The sequence below is a fragment of the Bipolaris victoriae genome (genome assembly GCF_000527765.1).
Source record: "Bipolaris victoriae FI3 unplaced genomic scaffold scaffold_58, whole genome shotgun sequence".
NCBI classification, from domain to species: domain Eukaryota; kingdom Fungi; phylum Ascomycota; class Dothideomycetes; order Pleosporales; family Pleosporaceae; genus Bipolaris; species Bipolaris victoriae.
The window spans coordinates 153,498-175,152 of NW_014575334.1; the positions used below are offsets into that span (position 1 = coordinate 153,498).

A 21,655-nucleotide genomic window follows, 5' to 3' on the forward strand; every position below is an offset into this window, starting at 1 on the left:
GCGACAGGGATCCCCGCAGCAGCACCCAGAGCAGAGTACTTAATACTCAAAATTCGAACCGCTTGAAACCCTCGACCAAGCCGTCGCTAATCTTCGACGGTATCGCCCATACAGGGAGGTAATGCTGTACCTCATCAAAAGCAGGGATGTCACCGGCGTTGGCATCCGACCACAGACACATAACCCTTCCAGAAAGCTTGGATTGTTCTTCGGCGTTCCATTTCACGCTTACGTTCCAGGGCTGACCGAATTCGCGATGCCAGAGGCGCACTTCCCGGGATCCCGCTGCGCCAACAGGCTTAAAGCGGGGATCTGAAACGGCGCCAGCAACGGCTAGGTCGGTAACGGGGGAGTCGAACAGAATCCGGCATGCTCGCGTGTTTTGGCCGATGACACGTATTGTTGCTGAGTTGGAGCTGTTGTTGTTGAAAATCGTGTAATCGATCCATTTGTCAGTTGCAGGCTTATGGTCCGATAGAGTTGTTCGGGCTGTAGCTGTGGCTGAGACTACTTTGGCCGGTAGACCCTGCCATTCGCATGTCTTGAGCTCCTTACGTGTCGCAACGTCAGGCGTCATGCAACTGACCTGCGTGCCTTGCGCACTGGGTATTTCGCTGACAATGCGCTGCACGTAGCCATCCACACCAGTCAGGGATACGGTATTGACACCTGTCTCACAGTTGACTCGCTGAACAAAGTAGACCTTCAAGCGATGATCCCTGCTGAAGGGGAATGCCACCAGATTGTAAATGACGGTCCCAACACAGACGAGGAATAGAAAGGTCGGGACATGGTAAGTGAAACGGTGAATGAAAGGGCCGATGGGCGTCAGCAACAGGACGCTGAGCGACGCAATAGCGAGGTATATGAACAGTGATGAGTTGCCATCTGACGGCGTCTGGTAGAGAGCCGATGTCAGAAGAAGAGCCACCTGTCCGACTAAGATGATGACAATGGGCGCCAAGAGCAGCAGTTGGATGATCCAGATCCAGCTCGGTAATTTGCCGCTCCACTCCTGCTCCCCAGGATAAACAGTCCCGGGATCCATTCGCCGTGCATGATCGTCGCTTCCGTCGCTGGTGGAGTCTCGCCTGGTTCCGTATCTTGCAAATCCGCGGCGATTGCCACGCAACAGAGATGTAGTTTCGGTCGCGTCATCATCTGGTATCGCACGCTCGTCGGAGCGTGATGCGCTGGTACTACCCGTGACAGGGCGACTGGTGGATTCTGAATCCTGACGCAAGTGATTCACTTGATCGATGTGACGTGCGTACGCGGACTTTGTCGGTGCGAAGAAGAGCTCTAGATACGATAGTAGGATGGCGACGAATACGGCGGCAAAGTAGAAGAGCATCGGGTAGCCGCCTGCAAGTTGGTAATTGTTAACGAAGACGGTGACCACGATAAGGAGGATGAAGGACCCGATGAATAACCATATCAATGCGTACATGCGTAGAAGAGCAGAGGGTCGCATGGCGTCTGCGCCACGGGACAAGAACCAGGCGACTGTGAACCAAGCAGAGAGCATCATACTGTTACTAGGGTCAGCGATGGTGCTGGCAGGCGTTCCAGTTGACTTACCTCCAGACAGCATAGGGGCTGCTGTAGATGATCATGGCATTGAATCGAACGATGAGATAAGCCAGAGCGACGACGATGGCTGTGGCAGCGACGAAGATGATGGGGAATCGGAAGAAGCCTCGCCAGCCGTAAAGGTGTACTGGATGGTCATCATCCGATGAGTAGACATATGCCTTGCGAGCAAACAAGTAATTCTTATCAAGTCGTGAAAGTCCCACAGTAAGGCCAATGAGGACAAGAGGCGCGACTACCAACATAGTGACACATAACGCGAACAAAGTGTGTAGCCGGAACACAACAAAGACTTTGCCAAAAAGATCGAACCAGACGCCGTCGCTGCCAGTGCCTGCATTGACTCTGCCATTGTCGACAGTCTCCGGGCCACTGAACTGAGTACCAGTTACAGAGGCCAGTCCGGTAGTCGAAGCCAAAGCTGCTGACAACATGTGCCAAATCGACTTTATGGATGTTTCTCGTGCCGAATCTTCGATTGTATGGTACCGTGCTCTGGGCTCCAGGAAAGCAATGTCAAGCCCGCGGAGACCAAGATCGCCATGGAAGACGCGATAGTCGGTCTCACTGCGAACAAGGCCTTTTTTGAAGCCATCGCCACTCACAACTGTTCCATAAGGATATTTCGACTTTCTATAGAAGCGCGTTACTTCAGTATCGGTGCTCCTAAAGAGGGCAGCTCGGCCACCAGCACCAACACCCTCCAAGTTGACAAAAGTATGGGGGACTTGGGATATGGGATTTCTCATGAAAGCCTTGGCACCATTCAGGTAGTCTTCTTCGCCATTGTTGAGCAAAAGAAGTATCGTCCGTTTGGGCCAGTTGCGGGATTCAGTGAAGTACGAGAGGAGCTGGAGTACCGTTACAACACCGACGCCATCGTCAGTCGCCCCGTAGCCGGAGCTCACAGAGTCATAGTGTGCATTGACAAGAACCCCGCCATTGTCTGGTCTGCGCTCAGTGGAGTTGAAGGGTTCATCGTCCTGGGAGCCACGGATGGCGACGATCAGATTGGTTCCTTCAAAATAAACAGAAGTGGTACCGGACGAGAACGTGACATTTGCGGTTAAATCATTGAGCACTTCAATCTGGTCGGGCTGGACATCCTTTTCGGCGATGATGGCCTGGATGCGCGAGAGAAGGTATTGATGCACGTCATCATTAGCATGGCTATTGTACGGGTGAAAGAAGCGGGTGATGTGCTGGAGGTCTGCCCAGGCTTGGGTAAGGTTGATACCTGGAGGAGGATGCGAGGGATAGTCCGGGACGGTCAGATGGGTGGTGAGCAGAGCAGCTAACAGACCGACGTAGATGGCGGTGGTGAAGAAGATGACGGGCGCGGGCGTGAAGGAGAAGGGATTATAGCGGGCCATGGCTGCACTGGTGGAGCCGTGTGCATAGGCTCGTTGAGTCGCAGACGAGGCAACGGCAACAGAGCAGTCACAGCAATGACGCGAAGTGGAGAGGCTGGGGTGGTGTTGAGGTCTCTATGGGTCCACGATGGGCGGGGTGCGGGCCTCGTGCATGCATGTGCAGGCGTCGTGGGTCATAGCTCCATAGCTCCTGCCACCACGCGACCGCCAAGAAACTGCCATTTTCCATTCCCCCCACACGCTCATCTCATCCCATTCATCTCAACCCCTCCACTATCGATGAAATGGAGACACGGAGACACCACGGACTTTTACAGGGATTTATGTAGCGTCCACTGAATCCATCCAGCACGTACGCCCATCGATGCAGTCTCTATATACAGTTCGTAGCAGCCTTCGGACTGACTGTGTCGTCTGAGGAAGCAGTCAATATTCGACACCACGACCGCACGTCACGAGATATGGATACGGATAAGGATACGGATATCTATACAGATACAAATGTGCTCTTGAATGCGCCCGTGTTGCCCCCCCTTCCACGACTTGTTGCTACGCCGACAGCCTACTCTAGTAGCTGCCTCGCCCTTAGTCCCCAGCTCATCGCGTACCTCCAAACCCTCCTCGCCCCGCCGCCATGTATCACACTCTCGATAGGAAGTGGTTTTGGCCTTCTTGAAGCATATCTCATGACTGGCCCCGATACCTTTCATGTCATCGGTGTTGAGGTCGCGCCGGGCCCTAACAAATACCTTCCCTCTTCCCACCACCGCCTCGTCAATGGCACCCGCTTCCTTGAACCCTTGGCGGAACAAGCCCGGATCTGGCTCTTTGTGTATCCAAGACGCGTTGGCTTGATTCAGGAGTATATGACGGCGTACGGCCAAGGGGCGGTGGAGAGGATAATATGGGCTGGACCCAAAGCCGATTGGGACGACTACAGACCATGTTTTGCCGACTGGACTGTACAAGAACAAGAGGCCGGTACGGTCGGTGGGCGTGCATGGGAACTGATTGTTGTTATAGATAAAAATTCGGCCTGAGATTAGGTGATGCAAGACGAGGGTGCTGCCGGGGAAAGACACTGATTTTGCAAACACTCGTGAATCGTATATGTTGTGGAAGGAGATAGCCTACAAATCTGTCCCGTCATTTGTAGAGCAGATGCGCATGTAGAAATAGCTGGAATGTCCTGCAGGCCGGATATCACTCGACTGACGATGCTCAGTTGCGTATCTGGCTTGTCCTGGTCACATACACATGTTATCTCTATGAAGAATCACATGACCGCTCCATGTTCAAACAACAAACGTGGATGGCATCGTCGTCTTTCAACGCTCTCTTGGCTACAGATAAAGCCGTCAGACTTAACGCACCGCAATCCTATCTTGACCCCATCATCAAATAATTGCATCCGAACTTGTGGAAAGTGCTCAAATGTGTAAGAGACTAATAATATAGCTGACATCAAAGATATAAACTCCAACTAGTAATACGATTGGGCGCAACCCAGAAGTGTTCTTGTTTTGCTTCTCTACCTTGTCAATTCAGCTATTTTGAAATATGTTTAAGAGGTAGTTAGTCGTCATATTTTTCACCATACCACAATTACCGTTATACTCCCAGCTTGGCCATTGGCATACACCGGTGCACAGATTCTTCTACGATCTGTAGTCAAACTTCAAAGCATGCACAACAACCACAGTTCCTTCAATGAGAGAGCTAGATTTTTTTTTAATTTGTTGCAAGTACAAGGAAGATCTCATTCTCACCTCTCTGTAATTGCGATCCGCCATTACACCCCCAAATGTATCTAGCGCACTACACGAAAGACATGCTATGATGAAAATTCTGCAACTATTGCAAGTCTCAATTTAAAAAATACGTTGTCAAACAAGCTTCGCTCGTATGCTTCAGTGCGGTTGATTTTAGTCCGTATTTTCCTTGAGAATCCGGCTTTCCCGTTGGTGGTGTTCGTTGAGGGGTCTCCCAAGAATGGGACCGTTGACTCGCTACACATGCCAGCTAATGCCGCCATGACGATCGCCACATCATGCCTCGTAGCTTTGGATACGTTGACGAAAGATGTGATGCTAATTTTGCAAGTAAAGCATCTATACTACATAGATGTACGAGTGGTAGAAGACGCCAACGTCAAGGCTTGCAGATCGAATGCGTTGGCGGATTGCCCATTGTACGTTTGCAGGCTAGGGCGGAGAAAAAAAGAGCTATTTTGTTGCATTGATTGTATTCATGCATCGTGGGAGAAAATTGACTCTCCCATGGCTCGCCGGCCGTGTCATGTGGGGACCCGAGGGGTTTCGTATTACAGTCACTTTTGATGAAGCTTGGTCGGGTGGTCTCGTGAGTGGGATTCATGAGACGACTTTGGCTAAACAGAACTCAAGTAACTATATGAATTGTCGGGTATTGTAAGAATGATTTTTTTTGAATAAAGAAGCAAATATTTTGGAAAGTCTTGCTATATACTATCGCCTGTATGGGGGAGCGGGGTACATGCTGCGCGACGTCACGAAATGCGGGCAGAGATGTAACAGTGGACGTGTTGTTTGATCCTTGGGTCCGAGGTGGGGATTTGAACAGGGTGAGAGAATTCCTGAAATATCCAACTATCCTCGTACCCGTTGGGGCAACTTTAGTATTACAAGCCACATACCTCTCAACACGAGTGGGCATAGTCGTGGTTTGATTATGGAACTTTATTGTATATCCCAGGCATATGAATACTTGGTCGCTAGGTTTCTTTTTAAGCCTTTCCATGCAAACAGTTCGTACTGCGATGATGGTCCGGATACTGTAACTCTGTAAAGTGTACCATAACGACCCCCTCGACATCACGGCGCTGAAAGAAAAATTCAGGAATGAGAAGGCCGGACACGAGCAGAACGAGGCACGGTGGGTCTACGAGCATAACGAATCCTGTTGTGCTAGCTTTGGTTCTCATAAGTGGCTAGTAGATCGCTCGCTTGTCGTGCTACCTTGCACAGCCACCCGTCCTCCGGTCATTTTTCATCGAACGTACGCATAGGCATGTCACCGCGGCACAACGCCCTCAGATCTAGTAAGCCTGCGTGTATGTCGCCTGGTTGTAGCGACAAAAAGCATGCCATTGAATGGGACGTTCTGTTATATTGATTCCGCGATGCTCTAGTTTAGCTGACACGCAAGTACGTAGACTACCAATTAACGCTGCTAGTGGTGTCGTGTTGAGACAAGACCGTCAAAATCAGATGCGAATACGTGATGGCACGTGCCCGGACGCAGCGTGACCAGTACACAGTTTCTAGTGCTAAATAGACGATATTTTCAAAATGGAAAAGTCGTGTTTTTGCGCAGCCGACGGATCGTGTGGAGATAGAGTAGTATGGGCACGGAAGCTCAGTGCTCGCCTTTGCGTGCTGGGTCGAGGTACCTGGGACCGAGGCTGTTCGAAGATGTGTAGCTCCTCAATAGTACGAAGGCCATGTACGTAAATAGCGTCCCATTCGGTGTGCCCGCTGTTCGCGACACTCTGGAATGCTACCTCGAGGGCTGAAGATGGCTAGCTGGAGATGCAATGACGCATGATTTCTATTTTGGGATGCGCAGCACAGACGATGATTGGCTCACCGCCTTGCCATCATGTGGCGAACCCCAAAGCGGGTAACTATGGGTTACGAGCGCCAAGTCAGGTCGGCCCGGATCACCAACCTCGTATTACGCTTTTAAACTTTGTGGTAATACGAATGTTCAAAAGTATAAAGAAGAGCTGGCAGGCCCGCTTGTCATCCTTCATCACCAGTCTACTACTACCAATCTAATCACAACTACTCTCGTTTATTCGAAGCATTTCGATACCTTTCGCTTACTATCTCAACTTCAGTATATCCGCAACCTCCACCATGCGTTACTCTTTCTTCGCTCTAGCCACAGCCGGCGTCCTCGCCTCAGCTCAATCTACAATTCCTCTTGGCGAGAACTGCACTCCGGGTGGCACACCGTGTGCCGGCGGCGCCAACTGCTATGCTACCAACTCCATGCTCCAGCCCCTATGCGGAAACTTCCAGTCTTCTTGCACCAGTGACGCGCAATGTGCATTCAACACTTGCAATGGCGGCTTCTGCAACGGCGTCAAGGCTTCTTCTTCTGCACCAGTCCCTTCTTCCACCCCGCCATCTACAACTCCTATCGCTCTAGGCGAGCAGTGCACTCCAGGAGGCACTCCATGTGCCGGCGGCGCCAACTGCTATGCTACCAACTCCATGCTCATCCCCCGATGCGGAAACTTCCAGTCTTCTTGCACCAGTGACGCGCAATGCGCATTCAACACTTGCAATGGCGGCTTCTGCAATGGCGTCAAGGCTTCTTCTTCCTCAACCCCACCGACCGTCACAAGCAGCTCGTCTGCGCCCGGATGGAGTCCCGCCCCTTCACCCACGATTGTCGCGCCCGCTGGCTCTCTTTCTCTGGGTGCTGAGTGCAACCCTTTTGTCACACCTAGCCAGTGTATCGAGGGTGTACAGTGCTGGGCCAGCAACGCCGGTTTGATCGCGAGATGTGGTAACTTCAACGCCGCATGCAAGACCGATGCGCAGTGCGCCTACAACACCTGCAACAACGGCCTTTGCAACGGTCTTCGTGCGTCGTCTTCTGGCCTGCCTGTAGCTTCTTCTTCTGGTCTTCCTGTGGCTTCTTCCAAGCCAGTCCCAGGAACCATAAGCATCAAGCCTACCCCTTCTTCCGGCTCGGGTGGAAACGGTACCGTGAACCCATCTCACACTCCCTCATCTACTTCGTCCGGCACCCCGGAGTTCACCGGCGCTGCGTCAGCTGAGAAGGTAGCGGGCGGCATTTTCGCCATTGTCTTCGGTGCTATCGCTTTGGGCTTGTAGGGATGTGGCGGTGACTAGCAATGAACTAATGATGGATTGATTGGACAGAATAATGTTTGCTTTTTACGCGCAGATCTGTCTCTCTTTACTGTTTTCAGGGTGTACATATATAGACTAATGCAAATAATCACTATCCTTTAAAACAAAACCACCCATTGATCATCACTATCCAGAATGGTTAGGTTTACTGGAACTTGCAGACCAATATCTTACACACCGCCTATTCTGTCAAAAAGCGAGACACGAAATAGCGTGGTCGAAGCGTTTCTAGCATAATTACTTCATTTACCTACTTAAAGCTGTAATCAGATGATCATGCCAAATTTGTCTAAAACTCAGTTGAATCTATATCTCACAAATTAGAAAGATCTGGCTGTTGATTGCCGTTATCAACTTGGTTCCTGGCACATTTCAATTTTACAATCTCGCCCATCAATCACAGGGTGTGCAAAGCAAGTAGCAACATGTTTGTCAAGCTATCTGATATAACCATAGTGCCCATAGTCAGTTAGCCGACCTGCTATATTTCTCGTTGTTGTCTAGTACTTGCTCATGAGAACGGTTCTCTAACCTATTTGCATTTTACCCTCAGTCATCCTAAATACTTCATAGCAGAGGGAAAAACTTCATATCTCTCGAAAAAAGAACCTGCTTCTTTCTCTCAAGACATTGTCGCTATGACTACGCACCTATCCCTTGCTTGGCCTGATTTAAGCGTACCAATAGTTTCCACAGCCTCCACTCACTGTCACTCGACCAAAAGTACTCTTGTACTTGACGTCAGAGGTACAAGTAAAAAGCACTGGAGTCATAGTATCTTATTATTGAGTTCATCAAGCCATACAATCAGAGTTTCGAGATTGGTGCAGCACCAGATTTCGTCTCGCCCCTCAACGCCTCGAGATACTGATCACTAATGGTCCGCTTCTGCTCATCCGGAATGTACGCCCATTCACTTCGCTCGACGATCTCCTTTTCTCTCCATGCCGCCATCTCATCTCCCAGCCACTTGACGCTGACTTCCGCCGTTTCGTCAACGGCCTCCATCGGAATTAGATGGCCAACACCCTGGACCGTCACCTCCGCCACTCGGCCCTTGGCTGCACCGCCACTCCCGCCGATGCCCACGCCCGTTGACTCGACCTTGTCAGCGGTCGGCTCGCACGCCGTGTAGTGGGATTCGCTGCCGAATACGTATAGCACCGATGGCCGCACATATGGTAACATATGGAATGCGACGACGGACTCGGCGCGCTCAAGCGGCTGGCCCGGTAGTGCCGCCTCAGGCGTATAATCCGCATACGCCGCACTGTTTGGCCCCCCAAGCTGTGCGCCGAGCCCAGGGTAAGCGTGTGCATCGAAGGTTGGCCGGAGGAAAGTGAAGACTTCCTGGTGCTTTGTCGTGGTGAGCGTGACAGCGTCAGTAGCGGTGTCTTCTTCGTGCGTCACGTGAGCTTCAGTCCCGGCCACTTGGATGTGGCGCGGGTACACAGCCGTGGGTAGATTGCGCAAGCCGTACTGCAGCCACCGCTGCAACACACGCTCATCCCAATTGCGGTAATACTACTTGTTCCTGCGAAATTCGTCGGCTGCAGCGGAACGGGACGGCCACACATCGCGGCGGCGGACCGAAGCAAGCGCGGGTAGTATGCGATAGCCCGCTGTGAAGTTGAATACTCGCCTTCACGTGCGAGGCAAGCTGTATTCGTATCTCCCAATCGGTACATGTCCTTTCTACGCATGGTTTTTCCGAGCTCATTATGAATAGGTGATCCGGCGCTCCTCCGACAAAGCTTGAAGGAGGCCTACACCTACATCGATCAGTCGATCCTGGACTGGACCCACAAAGAATCAACGGGCTTACCCCTTCAAGTTACAGCTACTGATTCTGCCTGCCTTGTGGATTACCTGCTTCGCGCCACGGATGGCTCCGGGAAGACAATGAAAGGCAATACATACGAGGCAACATTTTGGTGCTTCTGGGGGCTGGTTTCATAACTAGCTCAGCGTTTCTTTCCTGGCTGATCTATTCCTTTACCGTCTACCCAGGGATGCAAGAGCGGCTGCTGCAAGAGCTGGTAGATCACGGTGCAGCAGCAACCAAAGAGTGGACGTACAAGGAACTGCAGGCGCTGCCGTTTCTGGATGCTTTCGTCAAAGAAACACAGCGCCTGCATAGCCCGTCTTTTCAACCAGCACGCAACAACCGACAAGAAGTTATTCTGCCTGGCGGCTACCATTTACCTGCAGGTGCCATTTTGATCCCTAGTCTTCCCCACTTGCATACCAATCCGGCACACTGGGACGACCCTTATAGCTTCAATCCCGATCGCTGGGCTACCACACGCGTGAAGGAACGGCACCGTTCTGCGTACGTGCCCTTCGCTGCGGGCGCACATGGCTGCATTGGATTCAATGCAGCATTGCTAGAGGCCAAGGTTGCCGTTGTAGAGTTGGCTTACAAGTATGCGTTTGCAGATGCCAGCGTGGAACCAATCGAGTATGATCCGGAATTCAACAACATCAGACCTTCGAACTTCTACGTAAAGGTTGCGAAAAGAATTTTCTGGCCAACTCCGAACTTCAATGCTAGTTGATTGCATTCATCAACTTTCCAAAATCATCCATTATGAGAGTGTGAGGTCATAAGAGACGCTAGATGACAAAAACTACGTAAACCTGTTGAAACAAGACGAGGGAAAGGGGGTGGGTCAGCGGAGCTGTAGGACAGTGCGACGGACTATCTCACGGACAGATGATAGCTAAGCTGCTTCAATCAGGCGTAGGGTCTCCTCTGTCCAGCAGAAGATCTCCACGAAAGCTAGTCCATCGACTGTTATGTGCAAAGAATTTGCAGAACATTAATCAATTGTAGCTTTCTGGTTGTGATGGTCTAGTGGCATAGGGCTGAGCTTTTCACAGCCGGTTTCACGATGTTGAAGATTGCGTAAGAGGCAGGGCGCAGCCCCTTACAATACACTACTATTTATAGTATGCTTAACTCTTGTAAACGCTAGTGACCATGAAACATTGGTACAAAGAAACCACCAAAATTGTTCGGATGTTTGAAGGGGCAAAAGTCATACGTCACCCTTATAAGCAGGGGTCCCTTTCTTGGCGTTGCGCTATCTATACCCATCTCCGCTAGGATTCGAGCTTGATCGTAATCTATCTCGTACTGTAGTTAAAGCCGCTTCTACCTTCCCTTCTTTCCCAATGTCCATCCTTCTTGATTCGCCTTCCTCTCTTTCTCTCTACGTATAAACTCCGATAAAAGCATAAATAAGAGTTAAAATACCATAAAAAGAAAACGTATAAGATGGGAGAGGGAGAGAAAAGAGGAGTAAAGGGGCAGATAAGGAACAAGAGACCTAAGGGGGAGGTGTTTCTTTTCACTTTCTTTACTACCTTGCTAATATGATATGATTTATCTTTAAAGAGAGCCTATACTGAACAGAGGGCCTACCTATGCTGGTATTCAATAGAAAGCAGTGACAAATGACGCATGCACTTGCCTTATAAAGCGTAGTGATTGATGCTGCGATATGGCGTAATTCCCAGAAACTTGTTTTCTACAAAGTCGCCGAAGTTATCCCGAAATTCAAGATTCCTTCCTTATGCCCACTTGTGTTGCAGATAAATCTATGATTCGATTTGGACCTATGCCGAGGACTTGCATATTTTGTACTCTACCATAACACCTTTGTTACCTTGTCGTGTTCTTTGGGTAAAGGAACATTACTACTTGGCTAATTTGTCAAGTACGTTTATCAAGATGTTCTTGGTTTCTCTAAAATGATGACGCACGTTATAGCTACTTGAGTATGTACGTAGTTGTGCACTATGTATGATTATTGAGATTTTGTTCGGCTATGTTCCTCCGCGTATAAATGCTTTGTCGAAAGGGGCCGATTCCCAATGGATCCAATATAACTGATAGTGATACACCATGTACTAGCCTTCTTGTAGCACTAGCCGCGAACTAGTCCCACACTAACCAACATTATGTTAAGTTTACATACCCACGGCATTCTCGTATAAGAGCTACAATCTTCCGAACATTTGTTAGGCACCTACCTTCTTATTACAACTGCACGGAACGCCATAAGCGATCATGCGTGTCACACTTTCCAATCTGGCACTTTTTGTCTGTGCTACTCTAGCCGCACCTGCGCCAAACGCCACAACGTCCACGCAAGAAACGCGCAGCCTTGACGAAATTTACGAAGCAGCTGTAGCTGAAGGTGGCGTTGTCACTCTTTGGCATGGCGGCGACGAAAAGACTCAGCAAAACGCCCTGAAGGCTGCCTTCGAGAAACGATTTCCCAAAATGACTCTTAACGTCACGGTCGACCTTTCCAAATACCACGATGGAAACATAGATTTGCAACTCGCAAACGACAATGTATACGTCGACAGCGTTATTCTTCAAACACTGCATGACTACCCACGCTGGAAGAAGGCAGGCGCTTTGATGAATTATGCGCCCTTGAACTTCGACAAGGTCTACCCCCAGTTCAAGGATGCAGATGCAGCCTACACCGGACTGTTCATTATTGCTTGGGGGTATAACACACCATGAACTCTATTCCAATGTCATTACTAAACAAACACAGTCTCTCTGCCAACCTGAACAAGACGAGTGCAGTGCCTACTGCATACGAAGATTTTATCAAACCTGAGTATAAGGATAAGCTCATTCTGACTTATCCTAACGATGATGATGCGGTTTTGTACCAGTTCGATATCATGTAAGTTCTTATCGTTATCTTTTGCACGCGGTTTATTGATTGAATGGCTAGCTTGGAAAAACTTGGCATGAAATGGTTCGACGCCCTGCTTGCCAATAACCCCCGCTGGGTACGCGGCACACAAACCCCAGGAACAATTCTCACAAATGCCAACAGCACCAGCGTAGCAACATTCACTGGCAGCTATTCATTCACGGATCGCCCAGGAGCGTCATTTGCACTACCCACTGATGCAAAATTTGTCTCTTGGCCTCAGACTGGTGCCATCCTGAAAAAGGCACCGCACCCCGAAGGTGCAAAATTGCTCCATAGCTTCATGCTCAGCGATGAGTATCAGAAGGGTAATGGTAGGTGGAGCGTCCGCGAAGATGTTCCGGCGGTTGAGGGCCATCATAAAATTCTTGAGGAGCCTAACACGGATGCACCCGCATTTGCCAAGTGGATGGCAGACCGTGCAAGTGTCGAGAGGAGTAGGTTCTTCTATGAAGATAGGATTGGTAGCGCGCAAGGTCTCAGCCCACTCATTGACAACCTATGAGCATATTCTTTCTGTGGGAATTATCATCACTCTACAGAATTGGGGTAAAGATGTAAATAATACATTCATGTGTATATCGTGTTCCACGCGTATAGGTTGTGATTCTGTAGTTTAGGTCCTGCTCAGGGCGAAATGGCAAAACGCTGTAGTCTGTGCGATTATTAAGAGTTCTTATAGAAAGCAGTTCGCTGTTGAAGTTTTTTGAGACTAAAAATTGATGTAAGAATGACCTTACAAAGAAGAGATGAGTGCAGCGCGTGCAATAATGAAACTCATGACTCCAGTGATATGTGGTCAAAGACGCATCTAGGTCGGAGTCTTGTTCCATCTGGTGTTTGGCCCTGAAGAAGTAAATGGCTTTGAAGAAAGTCGAAAACTCTAGTTTGATGCCCGTTTCGTAGTCGCAACTTTCTATCGTAGTAACATTTAAGCCCATAAGTAATGAGATACTTGATATGATTAGGAAACAAGACTAAAGATGTTCATGCCCTGGGTTGAAGTCATCTGCGCTATGCTATCTATAGATACTTCAACACGGCTGAGTACCCCCCAGGCGCTGGAAACAAACCAACTCGTTCAACTACATAGCTTGTTCACTAATGTCCAAAAAGCATATGAACATATCCATTGTATTAGAAGCCCCCTTTGATGGGTATTTGGAGAAGGAACTTTCGTGCAATAAAGTAAAACCATGAAGAGATAGGTAGGCATTCTCCCGGTTTTGGATCACGCACCGCTTTTGGATAACGCTTTCTACAACACCACACAAGACCAACAACTAAAATGCTGGCCATGCTCCGCAAAATGGACATGCATAGATACAGCATACACGTGGCCATCAAAGTTCAAAGTGATAAGCTGAGACTTGGATCAGCTTTTAAACAACTAAGACTAGCGATGGATCGCGAAAGAGGTAGAGTAAAGTATGCTACCCGTGGCACAAGTAGCACATAAATCTGGGAGTAGATCAATGTTTGGTGAGACACACAACCGCTTAGGCCACGGGCAGCTTGGTCAATCAACGACCCTACTACACTCAAGCCAGCACACGCCTGGTGATTCGATAGAGAAACGGTTCCTGAATCGCGATCACATCTACGACGTTGAAGAAACAGCATCTAAAAATAATGCGTCAGCATTCTCGTCTTCCCAGGGCAAAACCAGCAAGGACTCAACTAAATGGATATACTACGACACCAGATGAGTTGGGGAGACAAGAAAGAAACTTTTCGCGCATATTAGATCAATTATCAATTGTTTCGATAACGTTTACAAGGATCCGGAGTGCCGCATTCTAGAGAATCTTGTTTACTATTGTAAAAGTGTCCGAGGTACGTGGAGGTTGGTACACAAATCTCCGGACATCGAGGAAAAGAATCGAGTCACCCTAACAACATTGCATCAGCTGATGCAGACGTTACAACATGTCAGAAAGCGTCCAGAATTCGGCCGACTATCCAATATTGCATTAGAAATTGACTCGTCGCTTCCCAAGTACTATACCATACATTGGCTGTATAAAGGTGTGTTTTCACATGACTGCATCTGCTTTGGATCAGGACCAGATCCACCAAGTTACGACACTACACAACCATATATAATTGGGTTCAATCACGGGCTCCCTAAACAACCAAACGAATACTCCTTTAATTCCTTTTAGCACAATGCGGAAGCTCTGCGAGCGAAATATCAATAACTCTGGTATCACGTGGAAAGGGAAACGTTTTGCACTGCATTCGACTGATTTAGCTTGACCTCTGGAAAGGTCTTAACGAAGTGATCGGTACGAAAAGAGCATTGCTGACTAACTGCACTACTTACGTCAAATCCCTGAAGAGGAAGGCTCCGCCATTCCGAGGTCGATGGATGGGTAAACGATTTGGACAACCAGTCCATGTCTTTTTAAGCTTTTCCTTTGGCCCTGGCAAGGCAGGAGATAGAATGCGAGTAATTAAGATGTTTCAAAGCCGTAAGAGAGTGTTTTGTGAGTGCTAAGCGGTCGTTGATTACAGATTTTAAATCACCAATCATCTTCGTGGCGGTTGTAATGCTTTCAAATCTAATTTTCTAATAGCTAAAATAGCATCAAGGAATGCTAGTGCTTTTGTCGACGGTTCTCTTAATACATATAGTATAGAAGTTCGCGATAAATGGTGAAGAATCAGCTGTTAGGAAATAGACACATATATTTAACGTAATTTTGAGGCAGATCGGAGTCTTTGTATCGATAATGTGGGCCTCAATTACGCCGCTGGAAGATAGAGAGTAGCCATCATGGAGAATTCCTCCATAGCCTTAGAGTCATTACCCCTGCGCTAGGCAACTTGTATTAGCGGATGATGCAGACGAGCAATTGTGACGACGCCAAACTCTTCCGCTGCGTGCTAGCGTCTTGTTTGCAGCAGATATAGAATCACAATCACTCAATATTAATTTGCGCAGTACATGCATGCTTACTTGTTGATGCATTAGGAGTGGAGTTATCATGATTGGCGCGCATGTCGCAGCCCCAATGATAATAAAGTACTCATGGAATATGTAGTGTGAGATATTGGGCACAACACCATGGTAGATATGGACGAGGTTTAGTTCCTTCTTCATGACGAACAAACAAGTAGCTGCACTAGTGTCATGTTCTCCAACAAAGCACGCGTTTCCATCGGCAGATCCGCCCTAGTATCCGCCACTATTCTTGAACTGGTACCTCAATAAAATCCCAAACAATGTCCTCGGAGCTCCAATCCATAATCTTGATCTTCTGTTTCGTCCCATTCTTGGATTCGTTCTCAAATACACCCAAGGGACGAAGATGGTCATCGTGACGTACTAGCAGAACGTACCCACCTTCTGGGCGCATTCGGGGAAATATGCGTTCGTTGTTTCGATGATGAGGAAATCTGCAAAACAAGATTCCGTGTTCTTGATAGCCGAGACAGTGCGCAGAAGCTGGATCCTTAAACCCTAACCAACCTTTCTCCTCAACGCACCGCCACCTGAAAGTGCCAAGCCCTCCTATTCTATCCATTACGACCTCGCCGTTTAAGAAAGTGATGACTTGTCCGTTTTTACGAGATTTAATGATGAAGGCTCGCCCGGGCCATGGGATAGAAGATGGTGGAGTTTCGCTCCTCGAAGCGTTCTGTGTGGTATCTTCGGAAGATGCAGAGGGGGTGGGAATAAGCCACGTTTCAGATCCAACAAAAGAATGAGCTATGGGCTGATCGTGCGCCATGTTGTCGAACACTGGTTTCAATAATTGTTCACGATGTGCGGCGATTAAGTTATTCAGAAGGGTGCAGAAAGAGGGATGACCTGCTGAAGGATTGTCGAGGAACGATGTGCAGCCTGGGCGGACAGCCGAGGCGCAGTTGTCATTGGTGCTACAACCCCGCTGAAGTGGAGTAGCGAATCAACGCATGTTTATCAGAATTGTTTAGCGCCGCCCTCACACTGATCGTCGTAAAGTTACGGCGCAAGTGACTCGCACTAGGCTTGTCCGCCCAAGAACCCCTAAGAAAACTTTGATAAGCAACTTAAGGTACTCTGGAATATTTCTTCAAAAATTCTACCAACTCAATTGTCTAGAGCTACGAGTACTATGAATTATTATATAGATATTACTACTACTAGAGTGTACGATCAGAATTTATAACATGATAGCTCTACTAGGCTCCGTACCCTAAAAAGGTTTAGTATACTTCACAGGCTATATTTTATATACGTATGACATTCTCAGAGCGAGCCCTCCCATGCGTACCGTCAAGAGTATGGTGATTGATAGAGAATTAAGTTTTTTTTAATAACATACACGAAGTACGTCTAGGATAGTACTAAACTCTGCGAGTTTTAGTGTTTCAAGGCCTATCCATGATCCTAGTAGGTCTGATTACGATATTTCTCTCGCTGTTTGTTTCCACATTACAATCGACGTCGTCAATTTGCTGCTCCAAATCAGTTTTCACGTGGATAGTGCGCGGTAATCCCGTATAGGACTCGGACACCACATTTCCACTGCGATAATGCAGTTCAATCTCATCTGAGATAGTGCCAGTACTGCCTTTGTCCTTGAGTTTAACAAACGACGCAGAGTCCTTGGGAGTATCCTTTGTTCCTCCGTACGTGCTCTTGCGGCTGCCGTACAGAGTCGCAAATCTAGGAATAGCTTTGACCACTAAAGGTTTCAAAGCGGGCGCACAAGCACAAACAATACCTAAGATAATAAGCGCGTTTCTTGTATGTTTGAAGATTCAAGCTTACCTAGATTTACCTCGATAGCACTCCAATAGGCTGGCGCAGTTCCATAGAAAGTAGAGTCCTCGGGGTGTTTTGCAAGCTCGATAAAGCCATGCAATCGCGCAATAGAAATAATGCAGACACTTTGTCATAGTAGTTAGCACTGTGATGTGTACATGGAAAATTAACTTACCACCAGCCGAGGGTTAGGATGCACATGAGGGCGATCCGTTGCTTTCGTGAAACCTGAAGCTGCCATATCGCTCGTACAGGGAGGGCTGCAACGAGAATATCGGTAACAATGTTCATAGCGGCACCTGCGAAGGAGAAGCTAAAGACGGGTTAGACCACATTTCTAATTTTTGCCATAATGACACTCACACATTCGAATTTATGCATGTTGCAGTTTCCTTTTCACTGATATCCCAGAATGCAGATATCGGAATGCAAGAGAATACCAGAACAAGCGATGCACTAATGCCAGTTGCTAGGCAGATGGCTCCGACAATGTAAATAGGTATTCTCATCGACGTGAAGGTGAAAATACGACGGTACTGTAAAAGTATCGACAGTTTTGTGAGGGTGAGGGCGTTGGCATACATCAAAATGCTTCCATATAAGTACTAGGCATTATTAAGGCGTAGTCATTATGGATTGTTGATATATCGTACCTTCAATGTCATTTCTATTTGAGGTAGTGTCAAGAACATCGTGTGTTTCGAACCCCCATGTTTAGCTCCTTTACTTGTTTAGTATACGGAACAAGTGTCATTACAAACTGGATCGTACCTTCTATTTGAAAGACAGCCATGGCAATAGCATGCGCCTGATGTGATCAGTGACGTGTAATTGGGATATTATGTGCAGAGTCGTACAAACGATAATATAATGCAGTAATCTTCGAGACCAACATTATGGATAATAATTGAACGCGCGTAGATTCGTAGGCAAACCAAAATACAGCCAACTGCAGTGAAGACGGAGACGATAGAAATGAGCAGAGGGCCGCCGTCCTCTCTTTGCAATGCAGCAAGCCGCTCTGGAGTCAACTGTGGTGATGAGGGGCTGACCATCATGGGAGCACTACAATGGTCGTTTTGGTTCTCTATGCAGCAGGGCCGGGTCGACACAACCATTAAGTAATGCACAAGAGAAAAAACTCAACACTTGCCAAAAGTAGTATAGCAGGATCTAAATAACCCTGGGCCCTCTTTTAACATGCGTACCGATCGCATTGTTGCAGATACACCCCAAAAGTTTAACCGTGCCCTCAGCGATTAGCTGGCTGTAGTCCTGGGTAAAAGACATGGCCCCCTTGCATGTTTCCATCATCCGATAGGCCTAACGTCTCAAGACGGAGCGTAAAAGTTCCGAGATCCCAGTTTAGTGCCGCCACCATCAAGCGCGATCATGGGGGAACTTTAAGCTCTTGCACTTGGAAAACTGGTCTGTAACGAAGCACACACTAACTCGACAATGATGATGCAGCGGTATAAGTTGCACAGCACCAGCCACTATAGCAAGTTGTATAACGTGAACGCGTCGATCTACTCGACATAGGTGTTCAACTGTCTGGTTCGTGAGGGTTGGAAGGTGAACGAAATGTAATAGGGTTAGGGAGAGCCCGTGGTGGGCCTTAAAGGATTTCCGCGCAAGGAACAGCGCATGCGAGAAAAGAGGGGTTATATGTGTGTATATGTACATGAAAGGGGTTCTTAGTGTCGGTGGTCTACCGCAGTAACTTTGAGGGATAGTCTGGGGAGCAACACGGACATGGGTTCCCGTGCCAGGATTGGCCATATTAGGGATCTAGGCTAAATCCTTTGCAGCCCTAACGTTCCAGGGTACGGGAATGACTTATGAATGTGGCTGAGAGTGCCTCCATTCCTCTTTGTTGCCTAGATGTTTATCACCCCTCAATTTACATTTACTGAATAACAGCTTTATGGAGTATTCTCCTCTCCCCAAGTCTTAGGTTTGAACCAAAACTCAGTCGGCCGGGTGGCTGAGTCAACCCATTGGAGCAATCATATTTACGTCGCATCAGCAATGCGAGGCGGAACAATTTCTGAGAAGCGATGACTTATATCGAGCTCTAGTGCAGCCAACTTCCAGGCCTCCAATCCGGGTGCGATTCCGGGGACTCTGAGCCGTAGACTATAGTCGGCCTAGACTACCCTGTATTGGCTGCCCAGAATACGATGGCGTACTTCGATACTTTTCAGGCACAAGTGATCAAGCCACTCGCTCGTATCCTTGTCGTGTATTAAGGTTTGCTTAAATTGTCTGTGCTTGATGCAAGCTGTCGCGTCATCCGGGTGTGCATTCCGCGACAGTTCGCATTGCGCAAATAGACCAGTGCAGCAAAGTAGGCGCAATGTGTAGGATGGAGAACGAGACGCCGAAACAAGACGTGCTGAACGAAATGTAATTATTCTGATAATGTTCGCGTAGCTTTCACATCGCAATCATCAGCCACATTGTCACCTACCGTGATTCAAAACTACTGGCTGGGCTGAGCGCATGACAGCGTGTCTCGAATGGAAATAATGTTCGATCTCTGTTATTCCCTGTTCGAGTTTCGCTGATAAGAGGGAAAAGTTACTGCAAAGCAAGGAATAAATGGTAGCTACGTATGCAACGGCCGTCTGTCTTACTTGGAATGGGCTCTTAGCCCTACTAATAACAGATCACTTGTTGAGGGCGAATAAGATTTTTTTGATCAGAAGCTATCTGAACTAGCATCCGCATTGTCACATTGGCTAAACAGTGATAGGCTGCCGTTTCAGATAGATTGGGCTCGGAAGCCTGGGTCGCCTGAATTTACTCGCTGAACGGGCTAAGGGTGCGCGAGAGTAACACAGTACAGCAAGAGCAGATGGAACGACCATAGCCTAGAGTAAAGGGGTTTGAGAAGAATGGCTGTCGCCTGCATGACTGAAACATACGACATATCAGATAAGTGCTTGTGCTGGACAACACATTGCAGCAGAAGAGCATTCGCATTGGGACTATTGAGATAGATGTGCGCATAAGAAAAGCACCTTAGTTTACCAGGTTATGAGCCCTACAAAAGGGTCGTTTGAGCTAGTCTATATTTCTAACTTAGAATTGTCTCATACCCAGCAGTCATCTCGAGAATCTGCTTGGGGACAGAGGGAACGTGACCGAAGCTCTGAGCTACATAGGTCGTTGAGTAGTTACTAAATTGCTGCAAACAAATGCACAACTAAATTATTGCGGGCTTTTGTGGCCACCATGGAACTTCATCACGCATTCAAGAAGATACGCTAGCCTCCCACCTCAAGACAGCACAGATAGACAGCAAACCCGCCAAGCAGCGATCTCTGAAATGACCAAGTATAAAGCAATAAGTGAATTGCGCAGAAGTTGTTTTCAATCGATTAACCTGTTCAATCTACAACACTAAAGGCTGTATGATGACGAGCACTCTGCAGCAACCATAAATGCTTCGAGCATAGACTTGGTTAAACTTTACGACGTAAAAATCATCAAAAGAATTCGAGGAGTTGAATTAGTAGCCTTTGAAAGCAGAGTAGAGGTTGACCTTCCATATGCGGCTTAAATGTCTGCTACACTCCTAACCGATGGGTACTGGTTACACAGAGCTACCAAAAGATGAGCCTTGGCTGCTGGGGTCTGTTTCACACAATATATAATACTATTTCGACGAAATCTATACAACGGTTGAAGGATTAACGATGGTACCTTGTCCGAAGTGAGAAAAACTTGTTGAGCAGGACAATCTACCCAAACACATGGATGATCGGAAGTGTATGTTTTGTTTAATCAAGGATTGACGACGATCTGCTAATGATTAGGAATGAGGTTTTGAGTCAAAATTTACGGAAGCATGGCTGGCCCAATGATTTGAGTCGAGACGGATATCTTAAGAAGCTTAAGCGGGTACGTCCCGAGGGTTACCTAAACCAGAGTTATACACATTACAGTCTCCCTCTACCAATAAAAGAGCTATACCATGTTATAAGAAATAGTAAGATGTATATTTATCTAAGTATAAGTACGCTTGTAGTGAGAGTAAAGACCATTAGAATAACTTTATAACAACATTATTTAGCCTAGAGATAGCAAGATCATAGCACAACTAAATAGAGTGACAAGACCTAACCTGTTTACCAGCCTATTCAGGGCAACACTGAAGAAAGCATATTCCAAACGGACATGAGCCGTCTTTACATATGCCACCATAACTCCCTGTTCTCGCAAGGCACCACCGTTCTGGATATTGTATATCAT

General features: G+C 47.8%; 8 protein-coding genes across 8 annotated transcripts; 4 read left to right on the forward strand and 4 right to left on the reverse strand.

Annotated features, from left to right (window-relative positions):
• Positions 1–46: 46 nt before the first annotated feature.
• COCVIDRAFT_17224 (hypothetical protein) lies at positions 47–2,966 on the reverse strand (the record flags this gene model as incomplete). The annotated part of the gene is made up of 2 exons (XM_014699701.1): positions 47–1,532; positions 1,582–2,966. The coding sequence occupies 2 exons, from the start codon at positions 2,964–2,966 to the stop codon at positions 47–49; spliced, it is 2,871 nt and encodes a 956-aa protein (XP_014555187.1).
• A 461-nt stretch (positions 2,967–3,427) lies between these two features.
• COCVIDRAFT_27864 (hypothetical protein) lies at positions 3,428–4,006 on the forward strand (the record flags this gene model as incomplete). Its single annotated transcript, XM_014699756.1, has 1 exon — positions 3,428–4,006. The coding sequence occupies one exon, from the start codon at positions 3,428–3,430 to the stop codon at positions 4,004–4,006; it is 579 nt and encodes a 192-aa protein (XP_014555242.1).
• A 2,859-nt stretch (positions 4,007–6,865) lies between these two features.
• Positions 6,866–7,855, forward strand: COCVIDRAFT_102904 (hypothetical protein; the record flags this gene model as incomplete). The annotated part of the gene is made up of 2 exons (XM_014699757.1): positions 6,866–7,117; positions 7,325–7,855. The coding sequence occupies 2 exons, from the start codon at positions 6,866–6,868 to the stop codon at positions 7,853–7,855; spliced, it is 783 nt and encodes a 260-aa protein (XP_014555243.1).
• An 846-nt stretch (positions 7,856–8,701) lies between these two features.
• On the reverse strand, positions 8,702–9,824 carry COCVIDRAFT_27866 (hypothetical protein; the record flags this gene model as incomplete). Its single annotated transcript, XM_014699758.1, has 2 exons — positions 8,702–9,291; positions 9,815–9,824. The coding sequence occupies 2 exons, from the start codon at positions 9,822–9,824 to the stop codon at positions 8,702–8,704; spliced, it is 600 nt and encodes a 199-aa protein (XP_014555244.1).
• On the forward strand, positions 9,817–10,452 carry COCVIDRAFT_102949 (hypothetical protein; the record flags this gene model as incomplete). The annotated part of the gene is made up of 1 exon (XM_014699759.1): positions 9,817–10,452. A coding segment is annotated over one exon (636 nt), but the record flags the coding sequence as incomplete, so codon positions are not given.
• A 1,517-nt stretch (positions 10,453–11,969) lies between these two features.
• Positions 11,970–13,144, forward strand: COCVIDRAFT_102899 (hypothetical protein; the record flags this gene model as incomplete). Its single annotated transcript, XM_014699760.1, has 3 exons — positions 11,970–12,421; positions 12,472–12,606; positions 12,658–13,144. 3 exons carry the CDS (start codon positions 11,970–11,972, stop codon positions 13,142–13,144), a joined length of 1,074 nt encoding a protein of 357 aa, XP_014555246.1.
• A 2,686-nt stretch (positions 13,145–15,830) lies between these two features.
• On the reverse strand, positions 15,831–16,376 carry COCVIDRAFT_103003 (hypothetical protein; the record flags this gene model as incomplete). The annotated part of the gene is made up of 1 exon (XM_014699761.1): positions 15,831–16,376. One exon carries the CDS (start codon positions 16,374–16,376, stop codon positions 15,831–15,833), a length of 546 nt encoding a protein of 181 aa, XP_014555247.1.
• Positions 16,377–16,998: 622 nt separating this feature from the next.
• Positions 16,999–18,450, reverse strand: COCVIDRAFT_27869 (hypothetical protein; the record flags this gene model as incomplete). The annotated part of the gene is made up of 7 exons (XM_014699762.1): positions 16,999–17,354; positions 17,402–17,520; positions 17,571–17,708; positions 17,759–18,000; positions 18,049–18,116; positions 18,167–18,203; positions 18,253–18,450. 7 exons carry the CDS (start codon positions 18,448–18,450, stop codon positions 16,999–17,001), a joined length of 1,158 nt encoding a protein of 385 aa, XP_014555248.1.
• Between the last annotated feature and the right edge of the window lie 3,205 nt (positions 18,451–21,655).